This window comes from Saccopteryx bilineata, chromosome 2 (genome assembly GCF_036850765.1).
Source record: "Saccopteryx bilineata isolate mSacBil1 chromosome 2, mSacBil1_pri_phased_curated, whole genome shotgun sequence".
NCBI classification, from domain to species: Eukaryota; Metazoa; Chordata; class Mammalia; order Chiroptera; family Emballonuridae; genus Saccopteryx; species Saccopteryx bilineata.
The window spans coordinates 98,583,959-98,598,184 of record NC_089491.1 but is presented as its reverse complement, the minus strand read 5'-3'; the positions used below and the strand labels follow the sequence as shown (position 1 = coordinate 98,598,184).

The 14,226-nt window shown below is 43.5% G+C and overlaps 1 protein-coding gene across 1 annotated transcript in view; it reads left to right on the top strand.

The window, feature by feature from the left end:
- IARS1 (isoleucyl-tRNA synthetase 1) overlaps window positions 1-14,226 on the top strand; it is an 89,375-nt gene that overhangs the window by 25,553 nt on the left and 49,596 nt on the right. The window contains exons 8-13 of the mRNA XM_066257451.1: window positions 1,716-1,803; window positions 2,113-2,173; window positions 5,847-5,942; window positions 9,662-9,784; window positions 10,534-10,625; window positions 12,332-12,430. Of these exons, the coding sequence (XP_066113548.1) occupies window positions 1,716-1,803; window positions 2,113-2,173; window positions 5,847-5,942; window positions 9,662-9,784; window positions 10,534-10,625; window positions 12,332-12,430 (559 nt within the window). The remainder of the gene's footprint in view (window positions 1-1,715; window positions 1,804-2,112; window positions 2,174-5,846; window positions 5,943-9,661; window positions 9,785-10,533; window positions 10,626-12,331; window positions 12,431-14,226) is intronic.

The window sequence follows — 14,226 nt, the reverse complement described above, 5'->3', positions numbered from 1 at the left end:
TTATAAGTTCCCTGTGTCACCCATAAGACATGGCCATTCTCTACTGAGCCTGACAGCCTTACGGACCATCTGACTGATATTTCAATCATGTCACTTCTCTGCCTGTATACTTGGTAAACCGTGTGTCCTGAGTTTTATTCAAGAAATGTAGACTCCACTTAAAATGAAGTTCCTGTAAGGTCAGAGCTGGTGAGTTTCAAAATTGTTATAGTAGTTTTCCAATAAATTGCAGAGACCTTTACAGTAATTTGTAGATTCTCATTTTTTCTTATAGTTAACTGTATGTATATTATAGACTCTAGTAAATTCTAGGGTATGTCATACTTTATAGGTGGGAGTTTAAGTTACCCAAGGTTTTGTTCCAGCTTTTCTATTTCTAATGTAATAGCCTCCATTTCCAATAAGGGTACAAAGACCCATACAGGGATACTCATTATCCTAATATTCATGGTAGCAGTGATTGGAAAATAACTTAAATGTCCCTTAGAATTAGTTGATGTGTTAAAAATAATTTGTATTGGCCCTGGCCGGTTGGCTCAGCGGTAGAGCGTCGGCCTGGCATGCAGGGGACCCGGGTTTGATTCCCGGCCAGGGCACATAGGAGAAGCGCCCATTTGCTTCTCCACTCCCACCCCCTCCTTCCTCTCTGTCTCTCTCTTCCCCTCCCGCAGCCAAGGCTCCATTGGAGCAAAGATGGCCCGGGCGCTGGGGATGGCTCCTTGGCCTCTACCCTAGGCGCTAGAGTGGCTCTGGTCGCGGCAGAGCGACGCCCCGGAGGGGCAGAGCATCGCCCCCTGGTGGGCAGAGCATCGCCCCTGGTGGGTGTGCCGGGTGGATCCCTGTCGGGCGCATGCGGGAGTCTGTCTGACTGTCTCTCCCCGTTCCCAGCTTCAGAAAAATACAAAAAAAATAAAATAAAAATAACTTGTATTCCCTTAAAATGGCATAGTATAGAGCTATCTAAAAGCATGAGGGAGATATATATACTAATATAGAAGAAGATGTTTACAATGTATTGTGTGAAAATGAATGTAAAAATATATTAAGTTATATCCCACAATTATTTTTTAAATATCACTCATTCACATAACATGCATATTACTGTATACACAGAAAATAACTGGAGGAAAAGGTACTCAAATGGTGGTTCTGAGGGCAGGTGAGATTAAGGGGCTGCTGTTTGTGAGCTTGGGTTGCTAATGTTATGAATTTGAATCATTCACATATATTACTTTTGGTAGGAAAAAAAGAGATTAATTTGCTTAAAATGGCTAGAGGTGCATTTAACAATTGATGAGCTGCCTAACATCTTTTGATGTTTTTGTCTTTTTGTGTCATTTCTTTTTTATTTATTCATTTATTTATTCATTATAGGGGAGAGAGAGAGAGAGAGAGAGAGAGAGTAGGGGGAGGAGCAAGAAGCATCAACTCCCATATGTGCCTTGACCAGGCAAGCCCAAGGTTTTGAACTGGCAACCTCAGCATTTCCAGGTTGACGCTTTATCCACTGAGCCACCACAGGTCAGGCATCTTTTTAATATCTAGAAAGCAGTGTACCATAGCTTCTTTGAAGTGTTTCTCTGTGAGTGCTGAGCACAGTAGATGCAGATGATACAGAAGCCCCCTGGAGGGGGAGCTCTGCTGATAACAGGGCTTTTTAAAGTAAAGCAGAGTCTGAATATCACTGAGGTCCACTGTTTCTGTTGCTCTTGTAGATGTTGTAAGAGGAAAATTGCTCATTTTAATGGAAGCCAGATTACCAGCCCTCTATAAATTGGAGAGTGAGTATGAGGTCCTTGAAAGGTAAATATACAAGTCATTGATTTATGCATGTGGGCATCTTTAGCTTTAAAATTTTTTTATTTTTAAAAAATAAGACACTTTATTACCCAGAGGCTGTATTAGTCAACTTCACTTTTAAGTACTAATAGCATTTAAAATACTAAGTACTCGAGTACTATTTTAAGTACCAGTATGTTTTAGTAATAAGTGCCAGCCTTAATGACTAAGGAATCCGTAAACCAGAAGGGAGTGGTGACTTGATGTGTCTACAACTTAATTTCCTTAATAATTTGAATCTAATTGTGAGTTTGCCTTTTTCCTTTTTTCTAGATTTTCTGGTGCTTATCTCAAAGGCAAGAAATACAGGCCCCTGTTTGACTATTTTGCGAAGGTGAGCTTAGGGGGCTCAACCTCAGTGGCTCTCCACACTGTGTACAGTATCAATACCTGCAGCAGTATTATGGAACTGGGGTAATATGCACATGGTCTGGCGGTTTGCAAGAGTGCTCCTGAACCAAAAGTCAACTTCATTGTTAACAGAATTAAATTTTGTTTGTATTGCCTTCTTGTTCTAGTAATTAAAATTCTGTAGGAATTTTTAAAATACTTTTCTCGAAGTACATAAGAAATCACTTACATTTAATATTATTTTTATGTTTATATATTTATTGTTTATAGTCTACTATCACCCAGGAATATGAGGAATGGTTTGTTTTGTTTTGTTTTGTTTTTTTGTTATTTACAAATTTAGGATAATGCTCAGAGGAAAGTTGCATGTAAAAGTAAACAGTTCATTTCAAGGAACTTGACTAGGTGGGTTCTTTAAGTCTCACAATGGAGTTCATACATTTACTGACTTAAGAGTCATGATGCTCTTTAAGGGAGTTTTTATTTTTCTGAGGAGAGAACTCACAGCTATAGTTGCAACCCAAGAACCAACAGAAGAATAAGGGCAGCAGGAATTTCCTGCTGGTCCTTATTTATAGGTCTTAGAATAAAACAATGAGCAGCGCCTGGCTTCACATACTATGATTACGTAGGAATATATTCAGCAGGGCAGTGTTAGCTAGCAAAGCCTTCCTCCCAGCCCAGGAGAGATCCTTTCCTTACCTCTCTGTTCCATTTCAGTGCAAGGATAGAGTTTGATTAACACAGAAGACCTCTGCCATTGGGCTCTGTCCACAATGTTGCTCACATGTGTCTCTGCACTTCGTGCTCCTAGCTAGAGGCTCTCCTCCTCATTACATGTTGTTGCAGGTGGATATTCCTATGCTTTCCCTGGTTTGGTCCTTCCCTGTGAGCCTGTAGTTGTTTTGTTTGCCAACACATTACTCACCAGGTATTGGCCACTTGACAGGAGGCAGGCCGGCTTCCTAGTCATTCCCCTAACATGTCTTTTGCTTTAGTCAAGCTACCCTTTTTTCCCCCTCCCTGCCTTTGTTTTAATTGCATTTTTCTTCTGTTTAAAAAATCCTTCACCTGCCTGACCAGGTGGTGGCGCAGTGGAGAGAGCGTTGGACTAGGATGCAGAAGACCCAGGTTCAAGACCCCGAGGTTGCCAGCTTGAGTGCAAGCTCATCTGGATTGAGCAAAAGCTCACCAGCTTGGACCCAAGGTCGTTGGCTCAAGCAAGGGGTTACTCCGTCTGCTGTGGCCCCACGGTCAAGGCACATAAGAGAAAGCAATCAATGAACAACTAAGGTGTCGCAACAAAAAACTGATGATTGATGCTTCTCATCTCTCTCCATTCCTGTCTGTCCCTATCTATCCCTCTCTCTCTCTCTCTCTCTATCTCTGTAAAGAAAAAATCCTTCACCTTTCTGTAATGTTATAGCTGTTCCAATTCAACCTACTCTTCAGGGCTGAAGTTAGAGGCCATCTGAAGAACAGCATTTTCGGAAATGCATCTTGGGTTTCTCCCTCTAAAAAATGCCATTACTACATTCTTCTGTGTGTGTGTGTGTGTGTGTGTTTTGTTTGTTTTGTTTTGTTTTTGTGTTTTTCCGCAGTAAGAAGTGGGGAGGCAAACAGTCCCACATGCACCCAACTGGGATCCACCCAGCATACCCACTAGGGGGTGATGCTCTGCCCATCTGGGGCGTTGCTCCGTTGCAACCAGAGCCATTCTAGCACCTGAGACGAAGGCCATGGAGCCATCCTCAGCGCCCAGGCCAACTTTTGCTCCAGTGGAGCCTTGGCTGCAGGAGGGGAAGAGAGAGGTAGAGAGAAGGGAGAGGGAGAAGGGTGGAGAAGCAGATGGGCGCTTCTCCTGTGTGCCCTGGCTGGGAATTGAACCCGGGACTTCCACATGCCAGGCCAATGCTCTACCAGAAGCCAACTGGCCAGGGCCTTCTCTTGTGTGTTTTAACATATATTGTTTTATATCGTAGTTGTTTTTGTTAGTCTTGAAACTCTTAAACTTTCTGAATCACAGACACAGTTGAGACCTGAGGAAAGCTCAGCCTTCTCAGCAAGTCACATGGACACTCTGGATAGGAACTTTGGGTTAAGTCAGAGGTCTATCTGGAATATGCAGTCAGTACATAGAACTAAGTTGAATAAGACCTGTCCATTCAGTTAGCTTCCTGAAAATTTCTGGGACCTTCTGTAGAATCATCTGATGTACACCTGAAATATACATGTCCTGAGCTATTAAATGGGAGCTCAGGGAGTGTGTGGGGCGGCACTGCAGCTCTCTGTGACGGCTGCTTACCATTCCCAGCCTCGCGGGGCAGGGTCCAGAGCTGGGTCGGGAGAGGGAAGTGCATGTGGGGTTCTTTGGTGTGCAACTATGAATAGTAAGATACTTCTGTATTCCTCATCCCTACCTCTGGTTCTAAAGGCACATATTGTCTCTCCCTGGTTAAAACATTGAAAACACCGAAAACATTTCCAGGTGGTTTGAGTTACAGCAATTTAACATTTAGTTTAGTTTTAAGCAAGTGCCAAACAAAGAGCTGTGATGTAGTTGAAAATGATACTGTACTTCAGACCAGAAGACCTGTTTCAGGTCCCAGCTTCATGGCTGCTGGCTGTGTGATTCGGGCAACCATTTCGTCTTTGTTCTGAGTTCTGTGTAATACAGATGCAACTGGAATATTTTTAAAACATGGAAATTTCAGTACCTTTTTTCACAGAATATAGCTTTAATTGTGAAAAATCATTTCTGAACAGACTTATTTACAAAGGCAGAGAGGTAGGAAGGCAAAGGGTTTTAGTTGGGCTAAAACAAAGGGTATGTGAAAAGAAATATTTGGAAATGAAGGTATAAAAGTAGGTCTGTAGTATTATGTGTACTAACCTAGCTTTGTTGTTGCTGTATCAGGAATCAAATGGGAAACATTCCCTGCAGTGTTAGCAGGGGTGGAATGGCTATAAAGAGCTTGCAGCTCTTGGCTACCCCATCCTGCTTCTTCCAGTAACTTGAGTTGGCTCAGAAGGGGAAGAGAAAGTAGATACAGTGATTGAAGCTGCATCTGACCCTTGAACAAGGTGCCAGTCCACTTACACATGGATTTTATTTAACCAGCCCTGGATAGAAAACAGGTTGTCACATTCCCAGCTGCAGGTTGAAAATACGGTTGTCACTTTGTGGTTGGTTGAATTCAAGGGTGCGAAGAGCCAACTGTGGAGTCAGAAGTTACACTCCTATTTCCACTGCATGGGGGTAGTTCCCTGAACCCCTGCACTGTTCAGGGATGGCTTATATACCAGGACGGGAATAGTTTGAAGAATATATTTTCTGAGAATATGATAAACAGCATGCTAGGGGTCAGGGAGCAGTTCAGGAGAAGTAATGAAAAGGTCCAGTTTTGTACAAAGGAAGTTAGAAAATTTCCTCTGCAAGTCTTCAGGTAATTATTTCATTTATAAATGATGAGTCATTATTCATGGAATAATGTATAGAATTAATATGTTTCTTTCCAAACTGAATTATTGCTGTTTCTACTGCTGAAAATAATTTTGCATGTTAAAAGTTTTTCAAGATCTAAAACCTGTTATCAAATTAATGTTATGATATGGTAATGTTTCACCCTTTAATCCTGCCAACATTTCTTTTCCAGTGTAGAGAGAATGGTGCTTTTACTGTGCTTGTTGACAACTATGTGAGGGAGGAAGAAGGCACTGGGGTTGTACATCAGGCTCCTTACTTTGGTGCTGTAAGTAGTATAAATCTTGCAAATGTATTATAAGAAATAAATATTCATCTGACCAGGCAATGGATAGAGTATCAGACTGGGATGCAGAGGACTCAGGTTTGAAACCCTGAGGTCACTGGCTTGAGCATGAGATCATACACATGACCCTATGGTGTCTGGCTTGAGCAAGGGGTCACTCGCTCTGCTTTCACGCCTCCCCCATCAAGGCACATATGAGAAAGCAATCAATGAACAACTAAGGTGCCGCGATGAAGAATTGATGCTTCTAATCTCTCTCCCGTCCTGTGTGTGTGTCCCCATCTGTCCCTCTTTCTGACTCTCTATCTCTGTAAAAAAAAAAAAGAAGTAAATGTTTGTGGCCACTGAGTCGTCATTGTTGCCAGACAAAAAAGAGCTATAGGAGTTCAGCTCCACCAAAGTCATGTAACACCAGACCAGTATTATATGAAATGTTAAATGGCCTTAAGAAGGAGGGGTAGCCTGACCAGGCGGTGGCACAGTGGATAGAGCATCGGACTGGGATGCTGAGGACCCAGGTTCGAGACCCCAAAGTCGCCAGCTTAAGTGCGGGCTCATCTGGTTTGAGCAAAAGATCACTAGCTTGGACCCAAGGTTGCTGGCTCGAGCAAGGGGTTACTCTATCTACTGAAGGCCCGCGGTCAAGGCACATATGAGAAAGCAATCAATGAACAACTAAGGTGTTGCAGTGTGCAACGAAAAACTAATGATTGAAGCTTCTCGTCTCTCCGTTCCTGTCTGTCTGTCCCTGTCTATCCCTCTCTGACTCTCTGTAAAAAAAAAAAAAAGAGGGGTAAAAAGATGAAAAAATATGATAATAAAATGGCAATAGATACATATCTATCAACAATTAAACCTAAAAAACAAATGAATAAGCGGAACAGAAACAGACTCATACATACAGAAAACATTTTGATGGTTGCCAAATGGGAGGGTGTTGGGGTGGTGGATAAAAAGGTAAAGAGATTAAGAAGTATAAATAGATTACTACAGAGTAGTCATAGGGATTTAAAGTACAGCAAAGGGACCTGACCGGTGATGGCACAGTGGATGGATCATTGACCTGGGATGCTGAGGTCCCAGGTTTGAAACCCCGCCGTTGCAAGCTAGAATGCAGGCTCCACCACAGCTTGAGCACAGGGTCATCTACATGAATTGACGGTCACTGGCTTGAACCCAAGATTGCTGGCTTGAGCAAGGGGTCATTGGCTTGGCTGGAGCCCCCCCCCATCAGTCAAGGCATGTATGAGAAAATATTGTAAATGAACAGCTAAAGTGCCACAACTACGAGTTGATGGTTCTCATCTCTCTTCCTATCTGTCTCTCTTTTTTTTTTTTAAGGAAAACTCTTAAAGAGTTTATATTTATTTTTTAATTTTTTTTACAGGGACAGAGAGAGAGTCAGAGAGAGGGATAGCTAGGGACAGACAGGAACGGAGAGAGATGAGAAGCATCAATCATCAGTTTTTTGTTGTGACACCTTAGTTGTTCATTGATTGCTTTCTCATATGTGCCTTGACTGTAGGGCTACAGCAGACCAAGTGACCCCTTGCTCGAGCCAGCGACCTTGGATCCAAGCTGGTGAGCTTTGCTCAAACCAGATGAGCCTGCACTCAAGCTGGCGACCTCAGGGTCACGAACCTGGGTCCTCTGCATCCCAGTCCGACGCTCTGTTCACTGCAACACTGCCTGGTCAGGCTGTCTGTTTCTATCTCTTGCAAAAAAATTAAAAAATAAAGTACAGCATAGGGAACATAGTCAATAATATTCTAATAACTATGGTGTCAGACAGGTCCAAGATTTAGCAGGATGATCACTTAATTATATATGTCTAATCCCAGGGGTGTACACCTGTAACTAATATAATAATGTATGTCACCTATAATTAAAAAATAAAATTATTTAAAAATGGAAAAAGTAGCCTGACCAGGCAGTGGCACAGTGGATAGAGCATTGGACTGGGACGCACAGGATCCAGGTTCAAAACCCCAAGATCACCAGCTTGAACGCAGGCTTATCTGGTTTGGGCAAGGCTTACCAGCTTAAGCCAAGGCTACTGGCTTGAGCAAGGGGTCACTCAGTCTGCTGTAGCTCCGCGGCCAAGGCAGATATAGGAAAGCAATTAATGAGAAGCAACAAAAAATTGATGCTTCTCATCTCTCTCCGTTCCTGTCTGTCTGTCCCTCTCTCTGTGTCTCTCTGACTCTGTCACATACAAAAAAAGAATAAAGAAAACTAATTGGGTGAAAGCAATCTTGATAATACTGTTTATTGAGTTTCAGAAACTAGTCAAGTTTCAGTTAATTCATGCTAGTTTCAGGGTCATCTGGTATGGTTTCTTTACTGATACTAAATAACAAAAAGATAACTTCATGATTTTCCATTGTAGTTCAGGTTTTTCTTTTAAAATGTGACCGATTGTCACTTACTATAGTGCTTTCTAATATATCTGTCCTGCATACCAGGAAGGTTAGTCACATGTCCTCATGGCCTGGACCTGTCCTGGCTCCTTTCAGGAATGCTGCTCTTATCTAGTCAAAGTGGGCGGAGCTGTGTGTTCTCCACTACAGATTTCAAACTGCTGGGCTTCAGGGCTCACCCTATCTGCTGCGCAGAAGCTTTTGGGGCATTCATTCATGGTCCAGTACCCACATGTTGCATCATACCAGGCAGTCCCTCAGCACTCTGAGAATTAATCACAGGCCCAGGTGGGAACATAATGGCTTTCCACCTTGTCTTGGAATTAAACCAGAGGGTAGTTTAGCTATCTAGCTAGCCTAGGATAATTCTTATAATTTTAGATTTGGGCAGCGTAACATGTGCATATCAAGCATTATGCAGGACCAAGCAGGTCATGCCTTACACCTGTATGTTCTGCTTTTGTCACACATGTATTTGCCTATGTGTTAGTGTTATAAGTCAAATTGAATACTGTTTTTTTTTCCCATTTTGGGGGGCAGTTTAATTTGCATAAGTTAAATGCACGTAGAGATTTAACTTCTGTGTCAATAGCAGCTGTTTCAGTTTTCATGAGAGAACCAATTTTTTTTTTTTTTGTATTTTTTCTGAAGCTGGAAATGGGGAGAGACAGTCAGACAGACTCCTGCATGCGCCCGACCGGGATCCACCCGGCACGCCCACCAGGGGCAACGCTCTGCCCACCAGGGGGCAATGCTCTGCCCCTCCGGGGCGTCTCTCTGCCGTGACCAGAGCCGCTCTAGCGCCTGGGGCAGAGACCAAGGAGCCATCCCCAGCGCCCGGGCCATCTTTGCTCCAATGGAGCCTTGGATGCGAGAGCGGAAGAGAGAGACAGAGAGGAAGGAGGGGGGGGGTGGAGAAGCAAATGGGCGCTTCTCCTGTGTGCCCTGGCCGGGAATCGAACCCGGTTCCCTGCATGCCAGGCCGACTCTCTACCGCTGAGCCAACCGGCCAGGGCCTGAATACTGTTTTAATACACTCCTTTGTCTTCTCTCTTCTCACTTAGTGGGTACTCTGACATATGTAGGGGTCTGAAATAATGACTGCTTAGATTGGGCTAGGTGATCTAATGCCCTGTCTGACTGTAAGGCTGTTACTTTCTACGTGGCCTTTATAATTTGAGTCGTCAGCGTACTGAAAAGTTCTGTAAACCCACCTCGTCCCTTGCTCCACTCACTCAAGCTGTTTTACTTTTCCCTCCCTCCCCTCCCCCCGTCCCCTAGGATGACTATCGAGTCTGTATGGACTTCAACATCATTCAGAAAGATTCTGTCCCTGTTTGTCCTGTGGATGCTTCCGGCTGTTTCACAGCAGAAGTGACAGATTTCGTGGGACAGTATGTGAAGGTCTGTGACTGTGTGATGGAGAGAGGTGTTGGGCTCCTCATACTTTTTTCATTAATCAATTTTTATCAAATAGCTTCCACATCTGGGATTTTTTTTTCCAAGAAGTTGTCTCTGTTTTGTTTTGTTTCTGTCCATAACAAAAGACAAGTTACAAAAGACAGATGGATATTCTGAGCTGCACTCCATGGTCTAGTGTCTTCAGAGTGAGCATGCTGTAATTTTAGGCATAGGAATTAGAAAAACTGGGCTCTGGCTGGTGACTCATGAAGCAACTTTGTGTTCTTGGGGTAACCATTGCTGATTGAGAACTTCACTACCTTAATGGTATGGAGTGTACTTTATAAAGTACATAAGATTAGCCTGGCCTGTGGAGGTGCAGTGGATAGAGCATTGACCTGGAACGCTGAGGTCATCGGTTCAAAACCCTGGGCTTGCCCGGTCAAGGCACATACAACAAGCAATCAATTAACAACTGAAGTGAAGCAACTATGAGTTGATACTTCTCGCTCCACCCCTTCTCTCTCTACTTTCTCTATAAAACCAATAAATAAAATCTTTAAAAGTACATGAAGTTATACAGTGGCTAATATACTGATCAAGTGTTTTTATAATACATTTGTTATTTGTGCCTTTTACTCATAGTAAAGGTATCCAAATACCAGAGTTTACTAATATAATACTTAATTATACATATTATGTTACTAAGTACTGGAGTTTATTTTAATGGCTAGATTTTACTTCTTTAACAGGATGCTGACAAAAATATCATAAGAACCCTGAAGGAGCAAGGCCGACTTCTGGTAGCGGGCACCTTCACTCACAGCTATCCTTTCTGCTGGAGGTGAGGAGCGTAGACTGCAGCCTGAGCTTTAGGTCCGTGGGTGCACTCGCTGTGTGTGCCCGTGCCGTCACTCTGCTCTCCGTCTCATTTGTATTCTTAGCAGTAGTGTTTGGAAACCGCCTTCTTGTTTCAAGGAGAACTTGATGAGTGCACACAGTTACTTCTTTCCTCGGGAGTGTGTGAGAAATAGAGATATAGGCTGTAAAGAAGAAACCCATTTCTTCTCTACTTTGTTTCCTTATCCTTTGAGTCATCGTTACTATTCACATAAATCTTTCACTTCTAACACTTGACTCACCAAATTGCAGAGGTTTTTTTCCCCACTCCAAGCAATTCTCTGTGACGCCAGCTGGGTGTCCTACAGTTTAATTCAGTTCTGACACTCTCCACCCAGAGATTAAGAGTGCAACCCCACTACACACACACACACACACACATACATCTCAGATGTCTGTCACTAACACAGGCTATCCCCTACTCGATGAACCAGCTTTAGGTCAGAGGTTCTAACTGCCCATGCCCTCCCCCACCCCCCACCTTGGGTTTTTAATTTGCTAGAGAACTCCAGGAAACACATTTATTAAAGGCTACGGAGGGACAGCCACAGGAAGACGCACACAGGGAGAGGTCAGGAGGGTCCTGTCACCGGAGAGCCTGTCCTGTGGAGTTGGGGACTGTCACCCTCATAGTGTGCGCTTGTGTTCACCAACCCGGAAGCTTCCCGAACCCCGTGCTTCTGGGATTTCATCACAAAGTCATGATTGAGCACTAGTTCTATTTTCCGCCCTTCTCCCTTCTCAGGAAAATGGGGGCAGGGATGAAAATTACAAGCTTCTACTGTGGAATGGTCTTTCCAGTGACCCACACCCATCCAGGAGCCCACAGAGAGTCACCTCATTGGAACAAAAGACACTCCTGTCACCCAGGAAATTACAAGAGTTTCAGGAGCTCTGTCTCAGGAACTGGGGTCCAAGACCAAATATTAGAAATATAAGATAATAAAGATAGAGGTGAATGGAATGTTCAGTGGTATCATGTTCTGTTCCCACATTTCATCTTAGCTGAACTTGGTATTTTTTAGATAACTGTCACAACCAGCCAACAGAATTATGTATTTTTTTTCTTAGATTGTTCTTTAGTAGTTTCTGCATGTCCTGGATATTATGGAGGGCAATGACCAATGCTGAAGACATAGATATTAGTTTTGGAGTAGACATGAATGTCGGCAGGAGGCCTAGTAGCTGGGACAGGGGCTGACGTCAGTAAGAAAGTAAAGGTGGGCCCTGGCCGGTTGGCTCAGTGGTAGAGCGTCGGCCTGGCGTGCAGGAGTCCCGGGTTCGATTCCCGGCCAGGGCACATAGGAGAAGCGCCCATCTGCTTCTCCACCCCTCCCCCTCTCCTTCCTCTCTGTCTCTCCCCGCCTCCCGCAGCCGAGGCTCCATTGGAGCAAAGTTGGCCCGGGCGCTGGGGATGGCTCTGTGGCCTCTGCCTCAGGCACTAGAGTGGCTCTGGTCACAACAGAGCGATGCCCCAGATGGTGGGCATGCCAGGTGGATCCCGATTGGGCGCATGCGGGAGTCTGTCTGACTGCCTCCCCATTTCTGGCTTCAGAAAAATACAAAAAAAAAGAAAGTAAAGGTGCTTGTTGCTCTGGGTGCTTGCATACCTGCGTCTGACCAGCTATACCTCTGTTTCTGCTTCCCCAGATCAGACACTCCCCTCATTTACAAAGCTGTACCAAGTTGGTTTGTGCGGGTGGAGCACATGGTAGACCAGCTGCTGAGGAACAATGACCTGTGTTATTGGTGAGCAATAAAATGTGTGTCTATGTCTTCAGAATATCCACTATCATATAGTTAGCAAGTATTGGTTTACATTTCCCCCAAATTATAACAATTTTAATAGCCATATTTTATTATATATTGTATTAATGCCTATTTTTTATTTCTTTTTAGGAACACAATTTAAGATGTAACAAAGTAGCATTCTTTTTTATTATAAGGCATATAGAGTAGTCATTTTTTTTAAGCCCAATAGAAATGAGAAACTGCTATTTATTCAATTTACGGAATGGAATGACAAAAACATCTAACTGACTCTCAGTTTCTTAGCCTTAAGTAATAATAGTCAGCCTGACCTGTGGTGGCGCAGTGGATAAAGCGTTAACCTGGAAATGCTGAGGTTGCCGGTTCAAAGCCCTGGGCTTGCCTGGTCAAGGCACATATGGGAATTGATGCTTCCAGCTCCTCCCCCCTTCTCTCTCTCTCTCTCTCTCTCTCTCTCTCTCTCCTCTCTAAATGAATAAATAAAATCTTAAAAAAAAAAAGTAATAATAGTCATTTTCAGGGTAAACCTTTGTCTTAGAATATGCCTACAGAAGCCAGTTATAATTACAATTGACCCTTGAACTATGCAGAGGTCAGGGGTGCCAACCTCTGTTCAGTCAAAAATCCATGTATAAGTACAATTAACTCCACATCCAAGGATTCCCAGCCTTGGAGTTGACCCTTGGAAAACTTGGGTTTGAACTTCATGGGTCAACTGAAAAAATTTGCATGTATGTGGATTCGTGCCTTTCAGACACGGTTGGCCAAGGGTCACCTATACTACTTTCAGTACTTGTTGAGTTCCTCAACTGTGGTATGCAGGCTGGCTTCAAGGATAGACACTGTGGGGACAGAAGCCTTCCTCTGAGTTAATATCTGATCCCATAGGGGTGTTACTTCAACCTGTTACACAAATGAAATAAGGCTGCCTGACCAGGCAGTGGCGCAGTGGATAGAGCGTTGGACTGGGATACAGAGGACCCAGGCTTGAGACCCCAAGGTCACCAGCTTGAGCGCTGGCTCATCTGGTTTGAGCAAGGCTCACTAGCTTGAGCCCAAGGTCACTGGCTTGAGCAAGGGGTCACTCGGTCTGTTGTAGCCCCACCATCAAGGCACATAGGAAAAAGCAATCGATGAACAACTAAGGAACCGCAACAAAGAATTGATGTTTCTCATCTCTCTCCCTTTCTGTCTGTCTGTCCCTATCTGTCCCTCTCTCTGACTCTCTCTGTCTCTCCCACCAAAAAAAAAAAAGAAAGAAAGAAAGAAAGAAGGCTGAATCTAGGTATTGTAGAAGAATGTATTTCACTGAGAGTTTGGAAGGTAATCTTACTTCACACAAGAATTTAAAAACTGTATTTGATTTTGGAAGAATGGGGAGAATCTCTGGTAGTACAAGGAAATGGCTGTCGCTTTTCTCCTTTTATAGCAAAGTGACCCTGATTCCTCAAGAAAAAGCAGTTCATTTTCATACCTGGAAGCTCTTTTTTTCTTTTTTTTTTTTTTTTTTTAAGATTTCTTTTTTTTTTTTTTTTTTTTATTCATTTTAGAGAGGAGAGAGAAAGGGAGAGACAGAGACAGAGAGGGAGAGAGAGACAGAGAGAGAAGGTAGGGAGGAGCTGGAAGCATCAACTCCCATATGTGCCTTGACCAGGCAAGCCCAGGGTTTTGAACCGGCGACCTCAGCATTTCCAGGTCAACGCTTTATCCACTGCGCCACCACAGGTCAGGCTCTGTAGTTCTTAATGTGTGATGTACTGGGTATGGAAAATTAG